This window comes from Scleropages formosus, chromosome 24 (assembly GCF_900964775.1).
Source record: "Scleropages formosus chromosome 24, fSclFor1.1, whole genome shotgun sequence".
NCBI lineage: Eukaryota > Metazoa > Chordata > Actinopteri > Osteoglossiformes > Osteoglossidae > Scleropages > Scleropages formosus.
In genome coordinates, this window is record NC_041829.1 from 12,535,007 (window position 1) to 12,558,001 (window position 22,995).

General features: G+C 44.7%; 1 protein-coding gene across 1 annotated transcript; it reads right to left on the minus strand.

Moving 5' to 3' along the window:
• Nucleotides 1-451: 451 nt before the first annotated feature.
• LOC108918834 (rab11 family-interacting protein 5-like) lies at nt 452-22,766 on the minus strand. The gene is made up of 5 exons (XM_018726419.2): nt 21,902-22,766; nt 8,562-9,070; nt 5,831-6,428; nt 1,050-1,203; nt 452-738 (listed from the first exon to the last, which is right to left on the minus strand). The coding sequence occupies exons 1-5, from the start codon at nt 22,282-22,284 to the stop codon at nt 481-483; spliced, it is 1,902 nt and encodes a 633-aa protein (XP_018581935.2). The 5' UTR covers nt 22,285-22,766; the 3' UTR covers nt 452-480.
• Nucleotides 22,767-22,995: the final 229 nt, after the last annotated feature.

The window sequence follows — 22,995 nt, forward strand, 5'->3', positions numbered from 1 at the left end:
AACCGCCCCTGAACACCAGTCGGTGAGAAACACTTTCCAAAAAAGCGCTTCCCAGACCATACTCTCGCCTCTCATACGGAGTTACTTAAATATTGCTCGCTCATTTGGCTTGTAGCTTGAGAGTAGCAGGTGCACGCAGACAGCGGCAGGTACACGAGTCCAGCGCTGTAGGTGAATGGGAGTTGCCCACAGAAAGTGAGTTTGATCTACAATTGCTCCATGTGTGTCCACGCAAACCTGACCGCTGGACCAAGATGTGCTTCAAGCCTGCTACATTAACACCAGCGGCTTCGCGGCCGTCGGTTCTTTAAAATTACGTTTTTTTTTTTTTTTTCAGTGCTGCATCTACATCGTCAGAGAAGTGTAACAGTGAGAAATTCCAGGAGGGGTTACGGACCCGTGTTCGGGAGGAGGGGCGGAGCGCACCTGCGGAGCCCCGCCCCATCCCGCCCCACCCCGCCCCACCCCGGTCAGCAAAAATCACTTGAGCTTGGACCGCACGTGCAGGAGGTTGGGGGTGTGCTCCATGATGCGCACCAGCAGGGTGTCTATGTAGTCCTCCAGGTCACGCACCAGCAGCTTTGTGTTCTTGAGCTCTGCCTCGCGGCTCTCCAGCAGCGCGCCCTGCCTTACGAATTCACAGCCCTGTCTCCGCAGCTCGGCCTCCCGCTGCAGCAGCAGAGAAACGAGCTCATTGTGCGTCAGGTGTTCATAGGTGGCGGCTCCCTCGCACAGGGCCTACCAAAGACAAGTGGGAAGAAGATGCAGTTGGACAGACAGAATGGAGCAGAAACATCTTTCTAAAAGACACTGGCTGGGGTATTACATATTGCGTTTGTCTATATTAAATATATATAATAAATTAGAAATTATACATTATAAATGCAGGTATCCCCTGTTATGTAGACCTAACTCGTTCCTGAAACCAGTACGTATGCCAAAAGCCCGTAAACCGGGAGTCTGTACCTATACGAGAGGGGTATGCCTATATTGTAAAATATTAGAAACGATGAATTTTTGGAGGACTTGATGTTATTTCTGTAGCCCACCTTGTTTCGCTCAGCCTCCGGCTCACTTTGCTGAATCCCCCGCCCAGGGTGGATGGTGGACTTCAGCTTCTCTAGGCCACTGACCAGGACGGAACGGCCCTCCTTCTTCTCCTCTGGAGCAGCTGCAGTAGTCAGCGGCTTAACCGGATGGGGACTGAAAGGAGCAATGTGAGGTGGCATGTTTACACACGCTTGAGCAAGGGGTCATCAGACAACATCTAGTTTTTATTTGTTACTTTTCTGGTTCCTATACACAAACATTTTATTGTATATATTTTATTGTATTGTATTATATTTTTTGTATTGTATTTTGTATTTCATTTTATTGTTTGTTTTATCATATATACAATTGCATTGCAGAGATTAATTAATTAACCATTAATTTCTGTTACTTGTGCGGTGCAAAAGGCATTAATTTCCCAGTGTAAGATTCTGCTTGAAAACAAGACAGACGAGATGAATATGCTGGATCAACATGCTGGGCTCTGACCTCAAACTACTCCTAAGTGAATTCGGTAGAGCACATTGGGACAGTATTTTAATCTTTGGAGTGTATAATCCTCATGCCAATGCTTTCAGTGCCACTGTTGCGATAGGTGACTGCCAAAAAAGCCATTAAATTAAACATGCAAGGAAAACGAGAAACTTTCGCAGCTTCTCCAATTAATACCAACGACATCTAAAACGTGCAGTCAAATGCTTCCTGGTACTGGACCAACCAAACAGACCTTGGCCTCAACAATGGGAGCTGTTGAGTTCATAACACTGCAGTTAATATAGTTCAGTATTAAATGTTTCACATTTATTTATTTAGCAGACAGTTTTCTCCAATGAACTCTATGTAGTGTTATCACTCCACACACCTTATTGGCCAAGGTGACTTACACCGCTAGATACACTACTTACACTGGGTCACTCATCCATACATCAGTGGAACACAAACACACTCTCTCTGTCACTCACACACTGTGGGAGAACCGGAACAGCAGGTCTTTGGACTGTGGGAGGAAACCAGAGCACCCGGAAGAAACCCACACAGATACAGGGAGAACATGTGAACTCCACACAGACTGAGTGGGGATCGAACCCACATCCTCCTGCACCACCCAGGTGCTGGGAGACAGCAGCACTAGTTGCTTTGCCCCCCCTAATTTTTGAATGAATGAACACAAGTCCAGTAAGCCTGCATCATGTCACATTCCCACAATAAATTCATGAAAGTCATGAGTGGTCATACATATTTTTTTACAATAGCTGATAGATATTCGTTGGTACAATAAATTAGAACTGTTTATGCAACACATCATACAAAATACATACACATACAAACACACACACACACACACACACACATTTTCTGAACCGCTTGTCCCATATGGGGTCATGGGGAACCGGAGCCTACCCGGCAACGCAGGGCGTAGGGCCGGAAGGGGAGGGGACACACCCAGGACGGGACGCCAGTCCGTCGCAAGGCACCCCAAGCGGGACTCGAACCCTAGACCTACTGGAGAGCAGGACCTGGTCCAACCCACCGCACCACCGCACCCCCCGCTACAAAATACAGAATTTTAAAAATATCAAATGTAAGCATTTGTTAGATTCACTGAAACAATGAATCTACTGAACATAAAGATGTTTCATTTAGCCTCCAAAAGTTTGCAGGTAATGACTGAACAGGAATTTAGTGCATTTTAGTGATGTATTATGAGAAAAGACTTCAGACGTCTCACTTCAGTGAGATAAAACTAATTAGCTAGCAAAATTTCAACTGACTTTACTTCTACTATGGCACCCAAAAACAAGATTTCCTTGAGAATAAAGTTATGATGTTATTTCGTCAGGTCAAGACACACCCTTCAACCCTACTCACTCCCCAGAATTTTCTCATTGTTGTATTAGACAACTGAATGGACAGGTCAGCATTAACTTCCATGACACTTGACCTTGCAAGGCTCTTGTTGAGGGCAATGTACTCTAAATTTGCTGATGTCTCTGTCTTCCTCAAAGGCAACTCTACACAGCTCTTCTGTATTTCAGGAAGAGTGGCCATATGGCTTTGAGAATTTTAGTGGCATCATCTTTCTGAAGAGTTGAAACATCAGCAGCACCTCAACAAACCTCAGGTATAAAGTGGTCTTCAGAACAGAAACTGAATTACACACAGGAAGATCTTATTCGTCACCTATTCAGGGCAAGACATCCTGCCAGTAGAGTCATTTTCTTTCCTCATTTATTCACTGTAGCCCAAGTTCTAGACTTCCAAACCATCTTTCATTACATTTACATTTATTCATTTAGCTGATGCTTTTCTCTAAAGCAACTTACAGTGTTGAGGTTACAATTATTTACCCATTTATACAGCTGGATAATTTTACTGGGGTAATTTTAGGGTAAGTACCTTGCTCAACAGTACTACAGCTGGAGGGGAGGCTCAAACCTGTGACCTTTTGGTCCAAAGGCAGTAGCTCTAACCACTATGCTAAAAGCTACCCCTTTCATATTCTGCATACTGTCAAAAACATAAGAGCTGAGTATCAGCTGTCAAAGTCTCTTCTTTCTGCTGTCTTTATGTACCTGGACCTTAAGGCTTTTCACTGAGAGAACTGAAAAACATGTCTGGATCCACACATTCTAAATGAGCGATGACAAATTAAAGGGTAGCGTGATCCAGTCACTGTTGTTTTTTCTTTGAGCAACGTAAACGTGGGGAAGGAGCTCTGTTTGACCCATTCCACTAGTTTCCCTTTTATGTTGACCAGTTTTGTATGTCTGCTGTCATATGGTACTGGGTGCTGATTTGGGATAAGAAGACCACAAAATATAGACAAGGAAGCGATGGAGGGCAAAGTGAATTGCCTTGCAAGCCAAGATATTCCATTACTGTGAACTGCATGCTGTAGAGAGTTCCAGAATACAGAATGTCTATGTAACTTGGTTATTTTGCAGAGACCAGGGAGAGAGGCTACAAGGTCTTGACTAGCTTTTGTATCCTTTTTCAAAACTGTGAATATAGCTGATGGACAACAGCTTCTGAAATTCTACAGAACAGTAATAAAACCTTTCCTTAAGCTTCACTGTGACTCAGTGAAAACATGAAGAACCTTGAACTGTCAGAAAAAAAATCTCACTTCTAACAAATAGTACAAGGGTGAGGTGATAAACAAGAAAGAATTCCTGAACGAGTCTGCTGCTATAGAAGACATTTCCAGGCTGTGCAAAACAGGAAAGCACAGAGCTTAGGGAAGAAATGATTGCAACAAATACAAAAAACAATAGTGAGATTATGTTGCAGAAAGTTGTCTTCATTCATTGGACGCAGGTTACCGTAAACAGTTGAAGTGCCTGCGATCAATAAGATGTCAACAGGAAGGTGTGCATTTAGCTATAGAGCACCTAAATGTTGGAAAAGTCTGGCAGTTATTGTCAGGAGTGCCTTGTCTGTCCCAGCCTTTAAATCCAGGCTTAAGACTTACATGTTCACTCTGGTCAATAAATGACTGATGTGATTTCTGTTTGTTGTGTTATTTTTAGCATAAAACTCTCTAATCTCATTATGTCATCACTTACTAACTCTTTCTTTCTTGTTGAGCATTGTTTCCCCGTAATGAGACCTAAGAAGGCCAGCTGTGAAACCAAAATTTCAAGTTCATGGAAGCCAATGACTACATACGATGGTGGATGAGACAATCCCTATGTTAACCAGGACGTCAGCTTATTGGGGCCTAGTGATGACTTTATAAATAGGTGTTTTAAGTCTTCTTTTAATTTAGAATGCCCAGGAAGGGTGGACAGCCACTGGCACTCGGATCCCGACAATGGGTAAATGATGGCAGGTAGATTAATATTCTAAGTCGCTTTGGAGAAAAGTGTCAGCTGAACGAATAGATGTAGTAACTTAAAACAGCCCTCTTCATCCAATACATCATTGGTTTACCTGACACTCCCACTAGAAGGTTCCAATTATTTACCCATTTATACAGCTGGGTAATTTTACTAGAGCAATTTAGGTTAAGTACATTGCTCAAGGGTACTACAGCCAGAAGTGGGGATCAAACCTATGACCTTTGGATCCAAAGGCAGCAGCCCTAACCATTACACTTGCACAAACTGCTGCAGGTTTTCTGAAAAGGATCTTTAAAGTTAACCATTGATGCAGCAAGACTTCTTTATTTTTTATTGGAGCTATTCAGTGTAAGTACCTTGCCCATTGTTACTGCAGTGGGAGGCAGGATTCCAACTCAAGTCTTTTGAATACAAGGTGACAGCTCTAATCACCATCTGATCTGCTCCCCCTAATTTGTTTAGGTACACTGCAGCTGAGTTAGGAGAACTCAAAGTCTTGGCAGAGTCTTCTCGTCTGTCTGATATACTGTACATTCCCAGCATACCACAAACCCTGGTAAAGAACCCTGGTGTGATAAACAGCAGTATTAATGAACACGGATCTATCGACCGTGACACCGAAACACTTGAATTTTTTCAGCTGATAATCAAGCGCATGGGTTTGTGCTGCTCTTAATTCAGCCCCCCTGCTAACCCCATTCCTTTGCTAACTGCTTCAACCAGGTATATGATCTGATCCTGCTATAATCAGGCACCCTTTCTGCCATAACAAAATCTGTACTTTCCATGTCTATCCTCAAACAGGATTCACCAGTACTAAAAACCTAAAGAACTTACTTTGAATCAAATTAAAAACATACTAGTTCTGTGTCCTGTGGAAGCACTGATGTGCCATTACTGATGACTCATGGACTGAAAGCAGAAAGGGCAGCACTCACCTTGGCTTGTTTTGGGAATCCTTGGAGCCAAACCAGCCCCTCTGTTTATCCTCAGGGCGCGCGGCTACTCCCTGCTCCTCCTTTGCGTGGTCCAAGGCACTGCCTCCATGTGAAAACATGTTCTTATGCTTCTTCTGCTCTGCCGCTGTCTTTGCGAGCACAGAGACCACTGGCACGGCCACCTGTACAGGTCTGCTCCCAGTATGCCCTTTGCTGGCCTGCTCCAGGGCAGCAGCGATGGCTGCCTTCTCATCCTTCCCTGCTTTGTCAAAGGACCAGCGGCGACCTTCGCCGGCAGCATCCTTGTGGCCGTCCTCACTGCGGCGAGTGAGGTTCTGCAGGGAGCGGGAAAGCGGCGAGCACTTCTGCAGCAGGCCTAGCGTAGCGGGCAGAGTGACGGAACTGCCACGGACCGGGGCCTCAGCCTCATACACGTGGCTACCGTTGATGCACATTGAGGACTGTGAGAGCGCCCCGCTCGGGCCCTTGAGGCTCTCGACAGCATGCGGCTGAGCCACGACAGAGGTTACCTGGCTAGCCTCATCACTGAAGGCCCGCTTGTGGGTCTTGAGCATCGGTGAAGGGTTGGTGGTGTGCTCTGGTGCGAAATAAGTGGGAGAATCATTAGGCGTTTGAAGGCCCTTTCAACCAAGAGCCCTTCTCTTGGTCTACAAGGACATGCATCACTTTGCTTGGTGTAATGACAGGTTGAGTTTGTGCCCATATTTCTCCATTAGGTGCCTCCACAGACACATGTGGAGAGAGTTTAAGGGGATATAAAGGATTTACAATGCTGGGTCTGAAACTTTAACACGCAAGCATTAAATTGAAAATGCAGAGTCTACAAAAAGTGCCACCAAAGCGTAATCTTGGGAGCAGCTGTATGAAGCTCCTCTTTGAGAATCGGTGCATAGAATACGAACTTGAAGGTAAGCCAACAGTGTGCGGTGGTCCAACTTGAAAGAACCCTGGACTGGTGTCACGTATTTCCATTTTCAGCTCTACGTTTGGTTACGCCCTGCAGCTGCAATGCAGATGAAGCCTTGCTTTCCTGCAGTTTGTAAGGAGCTGCAAGACTACAGCCCACATACCCAGACCTCGACTGAGATTATTTTGTCCGACTGTACGTGTGTGTACATTGTAATCTGTATTATGTCATGGTCCATATTTGAATGTCGGTACTTGGTAACATCCCTGGAACTGATGCCTACGTGGGACAACGACAGAATCAAAATATGAATATTTGTAATTATTTATGAATTCAGACTGTCATCTTGCACATACAGTTTTCTATTTGAGGACAACAATGAATTCTGTACATAAAACTGAATTCAGAAAGGAAGACTTACTTTTCTAAGAAATACATACTTTTAAATTATTTTTCCTAAAAGTCATCCTTTTATACTGACTTTATTGTTCCAATATCTTACTGAAGATGAGGAAAGGTCTGGCATGATTTATCTTAATTTCAGTCTTTACATTTTACCTTTCAGCAAAATCTGAAATTTTGATAACGGTGTGTAGACTTTTGATACCCACTACATGTTATAGGCATTATAACCTGCCTTAGAAAATTCCTGTCTACATTTCTGTGTGTATGTGTGAATGTACACACACACACACACATATATACAACACATAATATATTCACACATTATATACAGGCATCCCTCGATTTAGGCTGTCTTTATCCAAAATTTTTATATAAAGCCTTTTGGTTTTTGATGCCCAATTTTCAATTTTTAAACAAAGGGGGTGGAAACAAAAATGTATCCAGGTTTACTTGTGAGGGTATGTATGTGCATTCTGGCAGCAGCGCGCAGTTTTAGAAAGTTGTTCACAAATGCTACATGCTCAGCGGATCACTCATCTCTTGGAGAACTAATAAATTTAAAAGAAAAGTAGGAATTACCGTCGAATTGCACTTGGTTTTCTGAGCATGGTCTGGAAGCAGTATTTTGCTTTGGAGAAAAGTGTCTGCTAAATGAATAAATGGAAATGTATGTGTTGCATATCATTCTGAAATCACGGGCTGACAGATACAGAAGTGTTTTAGTCATATTTGGGAAAATTGGTTTGGGGTTTCAAATGATGGGGGGCACGGTGGCACAGCGGGCTGCACCAGGTCCTGCCCTCTGGTGGGTCTTGGGTTTGAGTCCCGCTTGGGGTGCCTTGCAATGGACTGGCGTCCTGTCCTGGGTGTGTCCCCTCCAGCCCCATGCCGTGCCTTGCCAGGTAGGCTCCGGCTCCCCGCAACCCCATATGGGACAGTGTGTGTGTGTGTGTGTGTGTGTGTGTGTGTGTGTGTGTGTGTGTGGATTTCAAATGGGCTGGGGATGCGTTATTATTCTCCCCATTTAAAATAATGGGAAACAGGCTTTCAGTATCTGAAATTTCAATATCCACATCTTTTTCAGTTATGGATTTATTTAGTAAATTAAGAGATGCATGTAGGGGCCGCAGCGGGTTTGGCCAGGTCCTGCCCTCTGGTGGGTCTAGGGTTCGAGTCCTGCTTGGGGTGCCTTGTGATGAACCAGTGTCCCGTCCTGGGTGTGTCCCCTCCCCCTCCAGCTGTGCGCCCCGTGTTGCCAGGTTAGGCTTCGGTTCACTGCGATCCGGCTGAGGACAAGTGGTTTCTGACTGTGTGTGTGTGTGTGTGAGAGATACATGTGTGTTCATATATATATATATATTTCTTGACACAAATCTTCAGTACATAACCAGGTCTTACCAGGGCTGTTGTCCGCAGTGAGGTTGCTACTGTTGCTGGGGGAATTGGACAGGTCGGAGACAACCACGCTGATGCCTGCCGTGGGACTCAGGCTGCCTCCTCGTGAGGATGACTCACTGCTCTCTGAGCCAAGCGATGTGCTGGACCGAGTGTCAGAGGACTTGCGAAGCTTGCCCCTGAGGAAGAAGTTCCTCATTTTGTTCCGCCTGCCCTCACCACCCTCATCATCCTCATAGTCTTCCTCCCCACCTCCGTCACTGGGCAGGCGCCCCCGTATTTGTGACAGGGCCCCATACCCCACTGGCAGGATGGCGGAGGTCGATTCACCATCCGCTCGCTTCTTGCCCTTCATGCGGTCCTTGAGCCTGTCCAACGTGGAGCGCGGCTTGTCCTTGATGGAGAGGTCGTACATACTGGCGGTCAGGTTGTTACGGGTGAACTGGATCGCTACCTGGATTTCCCCTCGCTCCTTTTCCTTTTTGCCAGATTTAGAGTGTAGCTTGTACCACCTGGAGCAACAGAAAAGGGGGCATCACAGATTCAATGATCAGTTGCTACAGGTAATTACATGGTTAAATATAAAGTGCACAGAGTGATGAAGGCGCACACACACACACACTAGCTGAAGCCACTTGTTCCATGCAGGGTTATAGCAAGCTGGGGTCTATCCGAGCAACTGAGGGCATAAGGCTGGAGGGGGAGGGGACACACCCTGGATGGGATGCCAGTCCGTCACAAGGCACCCCAAGCGGGACTCGAACCCCCGACCCGCCAGAGAGCAGGACCCGGCCAAACCCGAGAACTACCACACCCCCGCAGCGATGAAGATATTTTTCCAAAACGTATCCGCATCTCAATTTCACATTCATCTCTGCATTTCAACTTGTAATAAATACAGTTACAGCTGCGAGTGCTGTGCTAGATATACTTTATTTCATTTGTTTCAGAGAAGACAGCATCTATTGCAAGTAGTTTTTTGGCACTTGCAGCGAGCATTGCCTTGTATCTTCTAACTAAATACAATGCCATGAAGGCTTAGTTGACCACAATAATCTATTATGGTAAGCACTAATTTGAAAACAAAACTGTAGTGATATTCAACAGTGAACCTTATTTTCAAGTAATCTGTGCTTTTAAGCAAAACCTAAATAGAATAAAATGAGCAATGCCATCCACTGTCCATTCTAATTCAGTTAGCGCACCAAAAGTGTACAGGTAAACTAACTTCCTCTTAGCCCAGTTCCCGTAAAGTTCCCTACATTACGTTACATTTATTCATTTAGCAGATGCTTTTCTCCAAAGCGACGTACATCTCCCTAAACCCTACTACGCTGGATCATGTTGCTGCTGTACATTAGCTCATCTGTACTTGAGAGCAATCAGCCTACCGCTGTTGCTGCTTTACTTGCACTTTTCTAGTTTCTAGAATCTCAGTTCATAGTAAATGACACTCAGTCTATTTCTTAATTATTTAAATTTAAGTTCACTGTTCTAAGCTACGAGGGGGTGCGGTGGCGAAACGGGTTTGGCCGGGTCCTGCTCTCCGGCGGGTCTGGGATTCAAGTCCCGCTTAGGGTGCCTTGAGATGGACTGATGTCCTGTCCAGGGTGTGTCCCCTCCACCTCCAGCCTTGCGCCCTGCGTTGTCGGGTTAGGCTCCGGTTTGCTGTGACCCCGCTTGGGACAAGTGGTTTCAGACAGTGTGTGTGTGTGTGTGTGTGTGTGTGTGTGTGTGTGTGTGTGTGTGTGTGTGTTCCAAGATAGAACACTCCAGAAGACTGGAGACAGACAGGACAGTTGTCCAGAGTATTCTTGTTAAAGTGGTGCAAATAAGCAGGTAAGGATGTGAATCCTAAAAAGTCATCAGAAGTGTTCTTCTCCTGTATCCACACGCAAGGTTCCAAAGCAGAAATGTTTATTAAGTATTGAACTGCTGAACTGCAACAGCACTAAGAAATGATGGAAGGTCCTTAGACCCCAAGGTCAGCTTCTCCCCTTCTCTTCCCTCTCCTCAGTTGCCAGTTGCCTTTCTTGTGCACCGTTTTGCAAACCATTATCTTTGTCTTACAAGTGTACAAGTGTTCAGTGCTCTGCATCACTCTGTCGAAAGAGCGCTTTATAAAAAAATAGATGGAATCGGGTGTTTAGAGGGTTGACAAAGAACGTAGTTAGTCAAGACAGCTGAACCCGATCGGTCTCTACCGCTTCATACTGAACGCAGACACGCATTTCAGGGAAGTTTACCACGCTTCGTGATGCAGGGTACCAAGCCATCAATAGCAAATGTAAATGAGCCAACTTACAAACTTCCTTCACCGAAATCAAACATCTGAAAAGCAGTCAGTGGAATCAGTATTCAACGGTGCTCTTACGTCGGATACGTCGAAACGCAGCAGTCGTAAGAACACGACAACGCCGCAGAATCGGTTTGACTCGGCTTGGCATCTTTTCCATATCCCCAGCAGCAGCTGCGAGTCCGTGGGCTCTGCCATCCCTTCTTCTGCAGTGCGCGCGGCAGCAGAGCAGCTCAGCGTGTGCGCACACAAGGTCGACGGCGCTCGCTTCCTGTGAGCGCTGCCGACAGATGCAGGAAGCCCCAGCGAGGCCGACGTGACGCTGACAGACACGGGTCCGACAGCCCGCTCGCCTCCGACGGTGTCGGGAGGAAACAGCCCGCATTCACACGCATGCCACACCACGGTGCAAAAACTCACTCCCATCCAGCAGGCCGGCTGCTTGTTCAGTAAAAAGGGCGTCAACACTTCTCATAAAAAGTATTTACGACAAGGTACGAGTTCGGTGCTACAGTACACGCTAGAAGGACCTCTTAGTAACAACTCTGAGAAATACGAAAAGATACAGAGAAGTGTATATACCATCAGGACCCAAAACAACCCCATTTGATTTGAAAGGATGCTTTATTCCGATGACAGAAGCTTCCTGCACAATAGAACTAAATCGAACGGCAAATGGATTTCTACGTTTGTTTAAAAGGGACACTTGCCATAACTCAAGCATGGTGCAGCAGCAAGAATCTGCACCACAAAACTCACGGCTTTTAATGGTCTTCTCTATGTAGTTTCCGGATGATCGGGGGAAAAACGTTGCTGGACAAATTATGTGCGAACGCATCTCTCCCCTCGTAACCCGAAGGACAAACTCGGAACTTCACTGCACCAGAATTTAAATCTGAGGCTAAAACGCAGCAATAGTTATAACTGTATCGGTGATTAATAAACCTCTTTATTCAGTGTAAGACTATATAGCTCATTGCTCCATAACACACAAAAAGCAAAGGCCTAAAGAAGAACCCCCCCACCCCCACACAGTCTGAAACCACTTGTCCCAAGGCGGGGGTTGCAGTGAACTGGAGCCTGACCCAGCAACACAGAGCACAAGGCTGGAGGGGGAGGGGACACACCCAGGACGGGACGTCAGTCCATCACAAGGCACCCCAAGCGGGACTCGAGCCCCAGACCCACCAGAGAGCAGGACTCGGCCAAACACGCTGCGCTACCGCGCCCCCCAAGGAAAACAACACAGAATTTGAAATATTTCTAATACTGTACGACCTTAGAAAAATTATTTACAGGCCCTGAACTGGTGTAAGAAGGCAGTTCACATTTTGTTGCCAGTCATACCATTTACACACATTCACTGAGAGAATATGACTAAGATAACCAAGGCAGCAATGATCATTGGCCTTCTAAGTTCTCGTAAGGACTGGTTTGACCCCATTTAATAACACCATACAGCAGGGCAGTTAGCAGTTATGACTCAAACCAAAAAACTTAAGAGCTCCTACCAAAAGTTTTGTCAAATACAGACAGTCCAAAAGATTAAATGACACTAAATGCCCTAAAGAGTCTTGACAATGATTTTATCAGTCAAACTACAACAGTGTCTGGGTAGTACCGAATAATTAATTACATGTGAAGCTCAACACTGTACAGGGTGGGAAGGCACCGTAACTAACTTTACTTAACTGGCCATCCCATAAAGGTCGAAAGAAAGAACAAGTTCCCCGTTACAACAAAGCAAACAAGAAAGGAAGTGATACCATCCCCAGAGTCAAGAAGAGACAGTATGACTGTAATACCGCATTCAGTCAGAGGAAGGCAAATGCATGCACATCATCTTTGGTTGCATTTTCACTTTTTGGAGTGATTTTAAAAAGAAAACTCCCATGTCATGTGGAAACCTGTAACTGACCACACTGAAACGTCTACATTTTCTTGTTTTCAGCTCAGAGCAGTAATCATTCAAGCCCTCTGGTTTTGTGGAGGTGAAAATCCACACAGAGTATCATAGACTGAATGTCACCCGCATTTCTACGCCCAATAACCCAGTCCCGGTGGAAATTAATTCAGCTCCCTGCCACACTGACATTGAAAAGAAGTTTGTGGAGGGGACTGATTTTTATTTGATAATTTAAAATTAATTCAATTTAATTTAATGAAGAAAGTTCATAAAGTGGGGGGCGCAGTGGCGCAGTGTGTTAGATTGGGTCCTTCTCTCTGGTGGGTCTGGGGTTCAAGTCCCATTGGGAGTGCCTTGCGACAGACTGGGGTCCCGTCCTGGGTGTGTCCCCTCCCACTCCAGCCTTACGCCCTGTGCTGCCGGGTTAGGCTCCGGCTCCCCGTGACCCCGTATGGGACAAGCGGTTCAGATGATGTGTGTGAAGTTCATAAAGTTGTGAAGTCTTAAATGATAAAACTGTGAACAGCATATTTTTATTATAGCTATATCCAAGACTTTTACAGAACCTACCCAGCGGTATTTTGATTACATAGGTGACAAAAGGAACTGAATGTGACCAGCTGTCAACAAATTTTACACGTGTTGGTCCAAGTCAATAAAAAAGAATCCAACAATGGACTGGTGTCCTACTGACAATGTTCCCTGACTTGCTCCTTGTGTTTCCAGGACAGCCCTGAAACACAGTGACCCTGCACACGATTAGTGGTTGATTAAAATGAACACATAAATAACAATCTTAGAGCATTTTTTTAAATTCATTATAGCTTTATCTTTAGGTTTTTTGCAGAACCTAACCCATGAATAAACTGAATGACATCTGTACTGAACTTCTCATTGTGACATAGTGGCTAGACTTACAAACAAATTGTGTTACAAACAGATTTCTGGGTCCAAATGTGTTCATAAGCTAATGACACAATGTAATTAAACAAAGTGTTTAAGTGCTTGGGTATGTTTGAAAATCTGCACATAAATTAGCCTTCAAGGACAAGGACTGAAGTCCACCAATCTATCAGCTTTTTATTTTAACTTTCTGGGCGCAACTGAAGTGTTGAAATAAGATTAAATATTACACCAGCAAGAAGATGAGGGAAAAATTATGAGTTAACTGCAATTTTAGAGTGTTCCTCTACACAAAAGTTTTTGCATTTATTAGGTTTATTTTGTTCACCCATTCACTGAATTTAACAAACTGTTATATAGGGGAGGTGATTAAAACAGCTAGGGGAATGATTTGTTGAAAAAAAACATTTTATCCTGCCATACCACTAAGTGCATACTCTTCTCCTTAACTGCCATGTACTTTATGGATGCCTAGAAATAAGCAGATGAAAACTGTTACAGTAATCCACATATTTTGCCATTCATTTCAATTATTTGAGAAAATTCAGCTGATTTTTTCTATTGTAACATTAACAAGTGTTCAGTGTGCTGTTCCAATTAAATAAGCAATATTTTATTGTCTCAAACCTTGGAGACAAGTCAATGACCACCATCATCTCTAGGATCATGGTAACACAAGTAAGACACTCAAGAACAGTTACTAAATAGAAAGTATGTGGTCAGACACATGGAAAAAAAATACTGAGAAGAGCCATGACCAAGGTGTACATACATACATCATTACACAGACCGTTGGCAGCTCAGCCTGATGACCAACAAACAGATGCTACGGTTTAAAAAAACCCTTCATAAATTCCATATTTAACCACCTCCTTGTAGGAGAATATGGAGCTAAGCGCAGTCAGCCAGTCTAGCAGAAAGGGAAGATGGGATGAACCAAAATACTGCACATGAAAGCATAGCATGCTGGGAACCAAAATGTGGATACTGGCAAAATGTCAAGTCGATTGCGTTGGATAGGGACCAACCGCATAAAAAGAATAGTCTCCGTTGGTAATGATGCAGCATTCGGTTCCTCCTTGGAGAAGATGCTTTTAAGGCCAGTATTTACTGTAATGATAGTGTATGTGCTGTTTCATTTAGCACCCGTGTAAACACAGAAGCCCGTATTACACGAAACAATAATCCTTCCGAACCTGCATCTTGCAGAAGAGATTGCACAAGATCATAGTGGTGGCTGGTATGGGCCAGCTGCATCTGGAATTTGAGCAGAACTGATATGCAAACATTGTACATTCCAGACCAGCCTGATCTTGCATCTCCAAAAAAGAAAAGACAGACCTGCTCAAGCAAATTCAACCAATTGGCTCCTGACTTGCCGCTGGCTAACCCGAAGACTGTGGTGTGTTTTACAAAGTCAAAGGCAAAGTTGCGTGTTTGAGTGTTTTTAAATGACCGTTTTGCATCTTCAGAATATGCGCCAAGTCGGCCTAACAAAAAGCAAAAATCGTCACTTATCCCCAGTGCTTTACATGTCCGCAATCATTCCCAGTGGCCAATTCTTCAAAAAAGAAAAATTCACTAATGTCACAAGGTAAGTGAAAAACAAAAGACAACTTTAAAGTAAATTAACCACTTCTAGTATATTGTAGGGAAAAATAAAACCCAAGCTGGAGAGGTAAAAACAGGGTGCGAATAAGATTTTATTGTACCTGCTACAAGGAAAGGGGTAACTGTCATCACTTTAAATCAGCCATTGGCCAACAACTGTCTAAACAGTCTTGATGGACACCAGAAGGGGACACATGCAGTGTAGTGGACTGAATATAATATTTAGTGCAAAATTTAGCGTACGAAAGTAATAGCTAGGAAGATTCAGGTACTTAAAGCACAACAAAGATATAAATAATTACAGCTACAACTACTCAACATTAAAGCTTTATTTAACTCAACACAATACCTTATAGAGAAATATGTTTTTACATTTCTATCACTATTGACAATACGACATATGCATGTATATATTTTTATCCCAGTAGGATAGCTGAAGAGTAAGAAATAAAACAATACATAACAAATCACTTCAATGGGGGAGAACTTTTAATCCAGTCAAAATAAACAAAAATAAATTTAGTATCATTTCTGAGAAGGTTCAGATTCAAAAAGTGCACTGAATGCAAATAGTCTTAGTTCTAAATTCAGATAGACCCATGGGAACTACTTGTCAAATAATTCATCACAAACAAAGTACGTTTGCTTAGCTTAAAGTATCAGAGCAAAATAAGTATAATGTAACGTCAGAAAAAAATGGAAAACAAAAGATACAATCACAGACAAACTATCATTTGTCTATGATCCACTTAGAAAGTTGGGTAATGCTAACGTGCAAAATTAATTGTTTTAACTACTAAACCTGGAAAAAAAATTATTTACAAAACAGAATTACAATAAAGAACATGTACTATACATTCCCCCATAATATAAAAAGACATGTATCGAGAGTATTAAATTGTCTCATCTACTTCATTGTTTTCAAAAGGGGAGATGTGAAAAGAGTCCCTACCAAATTTATGTGACAATCACAAATAGTACATATATAACATTTCACAGTTAAACAAGCGCTCATTATGAAATTTGTAAAATACAAAGCATTGATATAACACAGCAATTCTTTTGCACAATTTGATTTATATGTTAAACATTGAAAACCCTGCATTTCTAAAATTCCATGGCTGGGTAAATCATTTAAGATGCTTCGGAGAAAAGCAGAAACTTTAAGACTTCAACTGTGGCGCATAAATTTTTATCACAGATAAGTAGGAAAATGGTCATAAAGGTCTGAAAGACAAAAAGTGCCTCTAAAAGAACTAAAGAAAAACATTCCATTCATAAATCTTTCATAGCATTGGACCAAGTCCTGCACACTTTAGAAAAGGTTCTGTTGTTCATGACAGTGTAATAGAAAACATTGCATCTAACATTTGCTCCCAACCCACTTCTTCTGTATCAGTCTTTGTAAAAACTCCAAGACTCCAAAGCTTCACCAAGAGCTACAGCATTAGCTATATAACTGCTGCACTAATTGAGCATTTAAACTGGGCGATCAACTTCAAATCCTTTCTGAACACCTATGAAATGACCAATAATTGTGTCACATTACATTTGAGCACACTGCCCATGCAAATTTGTTAATACTATTTACATTAGAGGATTATATACATATTCATTGAAGAAGTTTTTCTCCAGAGCAACACAGAAATCAGTGCACAGGGTTTAGATATCAATTTATATTTATTCATTGATCTGACACTTTTCTCCAAAGTGACTTACACTGGTAAGTTATCTATAATTACTTACCCTATTTGCACAGCTAGGCAGGTTTACTAGAACAATTTAAAGTATGTACCTAGCTCAAGATTGACAGCCAGAGGCAGGATTTGAGCCTGAAGCCCTTGGGCCCAAAGGCAGCAGCTCTAACCTCTACACTACCTGCAGTCCTGCTACCAGCAGCCCAGTACCTGCCAATAGAAATGACAATAAATGCAAAAGTGGCCGTGATAGATGCGATGCAGGTTTGCAAAGCAGTTAGGAGATCCAGAAAGAAGTGGATTCGAAATAAATGGGTCCTGAGACCATTCTTAAAATCTTGAAAGGGACACAGTAGCCCTGAGGGAAAGAGGGAACTCACTCTCCCACATCAGAGTCAAAAGAGAAAATACAGACTTGCAACTTCAGACCTCTCATTCATGGGACTAACAAGCTATCGGAAGCAGTAGAGTGTAGCCGTCTTACTGGGGTATAGGGAGCGATCAGGCCCTACAGCTGTCAGGGTGTTTTTTTGCTAAAGCACTATCATACAATTGCATTAGTTCCTTAAACATGCACTGAGAACCTTCACAGCTTCTGACATCCTAAAACTGAGGCCATTATGTGTAGATTAAACCATGATTTAAAAAAACGTAGAGCTGAGAGCACAAAAGGACTGTGGTACTGGAAGCAGGGCTACTCTGTGTCCGCTACCCGCTACCCATTTCAACAGACCCAGCTGATTTTGGGGCGGGGTGGTTTCTAGAAGTCACCAAAAGCGCTATGATCTGCCAGACTCACTTCCTTCATGAAGCTATACTTAGACACTGGTTAGGCATATGCATGTGGGGCTCCTACTTTCGTAAACTGCATCTGTATTCTTGTAATGGCTTTACCACAAGCACTCTGCTCAACCAAGTCAGTGTTTTTCTGACTTTACTGAGCACAGTAAACTCAGTAAATATGCATGACACCAGGGATCATCTGCTGCCCTTGAGATTTTTTGCAGTCCACAATGAGCAGACATACACAGTCCAAAGCCACTTGTCTCAAGGCAAGCCAGAGCCAGACCTTGCAACACAGGGACAAAGCTGGAGGGGGGAGGGGACACACCCAGGACAGGACACCAGTCCATCACAAGGCACCCCAAGCAGGACTCGAACCCCAGACCCACCAGAGAGCAGGACCCGGTCAAACCCACTGCGTCTCAGCACCACCGTGCCCCCCTCATAGGATCCAATATAAGGGAAATAATACTGTATATTGATACTTCCTGTATTTCAGTTTCAAACAGGTCAGGTGAGTTATCAAAGTAAGCAAAGTGGACTAACATCATACGGATAGTTTATTATATTTACTGATTAAGACTTTTACGTCATTTCTGTGTATTTAAAAGGGGGGGGGGGGGGGGGGGATCACCAGGTGGTACTGTGGGACAAGAGTTTCGGAGCCGTGTCGAGGCTGAAGAATTACTGGGAAAACCCAGAGGAGAAGAACAGGTGAGTTTCCTTCAGAAAGTGCAGAGTAGGAAGTAAGCAGCAGGACAACAGCTGTAACTCCCTTCTTAGGCTAAAAATATGTTTTTTCGGAAGTATCAACCACGATTGCTCCAAAAGCAAAGAAAATGCCCCCACGTCAATTTTCGGCTTCTTTTCCATTTAAGATTGTGATAACCCTAACCCTAACTCAAATTCGAAGTTACCAATTCAACCAAACGTCTTGGGACTGTTAGAAGACGGCAGAATAAAGCCACATAGAAACAGGGAGAAATGGCAAATACCACAACGGCAGTAACTGAGGCCCAACCAGAACGTACTTTCCTTGAGCCATAAGACGAGACCCTCCGCAGAGCTCCGGTGTCAAACGCCCTTGTTAACACGCAGCACAGCCAGCCCTCTTTAGTTCAGCCTCAAAATGAGACTGGACACAAGTTTCCCTTTAAAGCAAGGGTTTGGATCTCTCCAGGGACTGAATACTTGAAAATAAGCATATTTTGTGTGAGTTCATGGGTCTGAAAAATAGACAATTTCTTCATGCTTGAAGGATGACAAGAAAATGCCATTTCCCCTTCCAACACAGCGACAGGATTATGCCAAAAAAAGTAATTTTAACTACAAAGTGGATTGTGTCACCATTGGTGTTACCGAAGGACTGGTATGGAATTAAACAAATTCTGGTTCTTTTCTCTATTAGAGCCAATCAACATGCTGAAGCACATACCAGGTTACAAAGGACGTTATTGAAACCGGTGGAGTAAAGAATTCCTAAAAGAGTGCTATACATTTCTGACAAATTATGTAAATATCAGAGTATAAACCGTTTGATGCCAAAGAAGGAAGAGTTAAAACCGAAGCAGAGAACATTATAGTACAGCTGGTAGGGGAGTGGTTAGAGCTGTTGCCTTTGGACCCCAGGGTTGCAGGTTTGATTCCTAGCTCTAGTACACTTGGGCAAAGAACTTGCTCTAAGTTCTTCTGGTAGAAGTTTCCCTGCTGTGTAAGTGGGTAAATAATTGTAGGTAGTGTAATACTGAGGGGGGTGCAGTGGGTTTAGCTTCTGCCTGCTCTCTGAGGGGCCTGGGGTTTGAGTCCTGCTGGGGGTGCCTTGTGACAGACCAGCATCTTGTGCACTGTGTTGCTGGGCCAGGGTCTGGCTCACTGTGACCCTACTTGGGGTGAGCATTTTGGTCCACGTGTGCATAAGCATACCATTGTATGTCACTTTGGAGCATCAGCTGAATGAGTATATATAGTCAGTATGTGCATGTTGAGTTCCTAATCATCATACCTGCCCCTTGAAAAGAAAATAGTGCAACTCAGGACATACCAGATATGTATAGACTGATTTGCTAATAGACCAAGTGGAAGAGGATCTTGCCCTAAAAACACACCATTCCAGCACAGAAATTGATGGAATCCACAGGAGAAGCCTTTATACCTCATCCAATACCATAAAGTTGCCAGATACACTCCTCTGACCTCTGCTTAGCACAACTGCAAACATCTATGAGGTAAATGCTCATAAACAATAGGTGCCCAAAGATAATATTTGTGGCTCGAACTGCTTGGAACCACACCATAATTCCCACAGACGTTAATGTAAAACGACCCTGAAGCAAACGAATTTTAGATTTGGGCCGAATATTTTGCTGGCATCAGATTATTGCTGTGGAATAGTACAGAACTACCACTTTCAAAACAGAAATGCATGAATCATTTCCCTTTGTAGGCCAAACCAGGTAAAACACACTTCTGAAACAACTATGTAATTTGAAAGATGTGGGGAAATTTGGGTCCAGTTCACCAAACACATCAAGGCTGAAGGCACAATGGAGCCACAATCCACATTAGAAATCTCTCTTTTTTTCCACAGTCTGGAGCTGATTTTATCGCCAGCTGAATGTCAAGGACACCAATTCAAGCCCAATCTGTACACCGCACGAAAAGCAGACAGCGCATTATTCACTGGGACACAGCCTCTCCTAGCAGAAGTACGCCGAACCCAGGCCCTCACACACCTCATAAGAAGGTCTACATTTAACACATGCTGTACATGAGTCACACGTGGTGAGAGGATGAACACTCAACTACCTGTAGATGTTCCATAAATGAAGACAATGCAACTGAGACACGTCATTGCACTGCACAGCGTAACAGTATCTAAACATAGAGAATCATCTCTAAAAGCCCAGGTCTCTAAATGACAAACCTGGGAATTCCATACATACATTTTGCCGAGTGAGACAAGTAACTCGGTGCATTGACATTTATTCATTTAGCTGATGCTTTTCTCCAAAGTGACTTACAATGTTAGGCCACCTACAGTTATTCATTCATTTATAGAGCTGAGTAATTTCTACCAGAGCCATTAAGGGTAAGTACCTTTCTCTAGGGCACAACGGCAGCAAGTGGGATTTGAACCTGCAACATTCATATCAGAAGAGAGCAGCTCTTACCACTACGGCATCAGCACAAATGTTTCACAGCCCTGAGTGTCCCTGACAGGATCGATGGAAGAAGTACGATGGTTGAGTACAGAGATGTGTAGCTCACCAGCTGCCAGCTCAAGTTATGGAAGGAGTGATCTAATGAACCCTTGAGAAAGGCCCTGGTCTCTGTTTCTCGGGTGAAATATTCAGGTACATTAGACCTGAGGTACAAATTCATCTCTTTCTGGCTAAAGAAATGTTCGCAATGAGATGCTGGAAAGGTTTAAAATGAGATGAATTTGGTTTCCACTGCAGTGAGACAAGAGATTCTTATACAGCTGGAGAAATCTTTTGGCCTACAAGTCAGTTCCATGGAACTCAGTGAATGTGACCTGTCAAAACAGAGCACTGTGTGTTTTGGAGGAGGTGTGGGTGGGGCCTGAAATTGGGGGAATTCTCTCTGTCAAACACCACACACACACACACACACACACACACACAGACTTTAGAAATTATCAGTGTATCTATACTACTATACAGTGCATCTATACTACCACTATCACTAATTGCTAATTACTCCAAAATTACAAAAAATCTCCAGTTTGGGAATCTGTGATTATGAAAAATTAAAGAACTTGGGGCAAAGCATATATAATTTATAATAAAAAGAACCATATCGACCAGATGATTCATACCACTGGTGAAATCAATCATTCATTGCAGGGGGGCAACGCGAGTTGTACCCGTGTGGCGTGTTTCATGGCACACCCCCCCCACCCAGCCAGTCACCCTTATGAAGCTCTCTCGCACGCTGAGAAGTGCGGATGGCGCGATCGCGCACAGCCCGCGCCGCCGCCGCCGCCCCTGTCCTCGCGCACGCCACTCACGAGGACGAAGCCGGGACGCCGGCAGCGAGCTGCGCACGCAACGACGCCGGGCATACGCGTAGAAATCACTGAGAGACAGACAGACAGACGGCAAGCGCAGCACACTTAGTGACTTACTCGTTCTTGGCCGATTTCTTCTCCCGGAAGACTCTGTCCAGCGGGATGATGGCTTCGCCGAGGAACACGTCGAGCCCGATGAGCGCCCGGTGCATCACCGTGAGCACGAGATCGCTGCTCCCCGGGGGGTAGGCGCTCCGCCCGTCCGCCTCCAGCAGGCCGGGCAGTAGGTCGAAGGTGCACTCCTCCTTCCACTCGGGAGCCGTGGTCTTCTCCACCACGCAGGTGGAGAACTTCTCCTTGGCCAGCTGGATGATGGTGTACACGTCGCTGGTGCCGTGCTTGCCCTTCGCCCGCAAGCCCCTACCTCGAAGGACTGTCACCTGGACGTGGGTGGGCATCCACCGCTGCTCGTCCTCCACGCTCAGCGATGATGATGACATGATGATGATGATCTCAAAAGCCTAACTAGCGGCGCGAGAGGCGATGAACTGAATTATGATAGACAGACTCACCGAGGAGGAAGAAACGAGGTGCGTCGCGTGCGGAGTGCGGAAAAGAGCGAAGGAAGCGCTAACGGAACAGCAGCGTGTCGTCGGCGGCACCACTAGTGCTGCGAGCCTGCGCCGGACTAGCGTGGCGCATTATTACCTCGCTTTCCTCACCCACTTTTCTTCTTCTTCTTTGTCAAAACGCTCTCGTGCCGCTGTGATGTCCCGGCCCAGCCCGACCCAGCCCGACCCTGCCCCCTGTGCCTGCCGCGCACCTCATCCACGCCCAGACCGACGCGCTGCCCCCCACGCGCCACGCCGCAGGCAGCCGCCCCTCTGCAGAAGCGCTCCGAAGCAGCGCGAACGAACGGGCAGAGGGACGTCGAGGCGCGCGCGCGCGCGCGCGCTCGCGTCACCACGATGCTCGCTGCAGGACAAGGAGGAGGAGGAGGAAGTGACAGCGACGGTAGCCGACTTCTGCTGCCCACGCCGCGGCGGAACGCGAGCGACGTGTACCTGTCCTAGACCTAGATCGTTTGTGAAACACGATTCGGATCATGTAAAGCGGCTGCTCCGCCGCGCTGGAGCGAAACGAAACGTGCGCGACCTTCTCCGCCCGTCCCGGGGAAACGATGTCCGGCTATGACATAATACTGCAGCTGT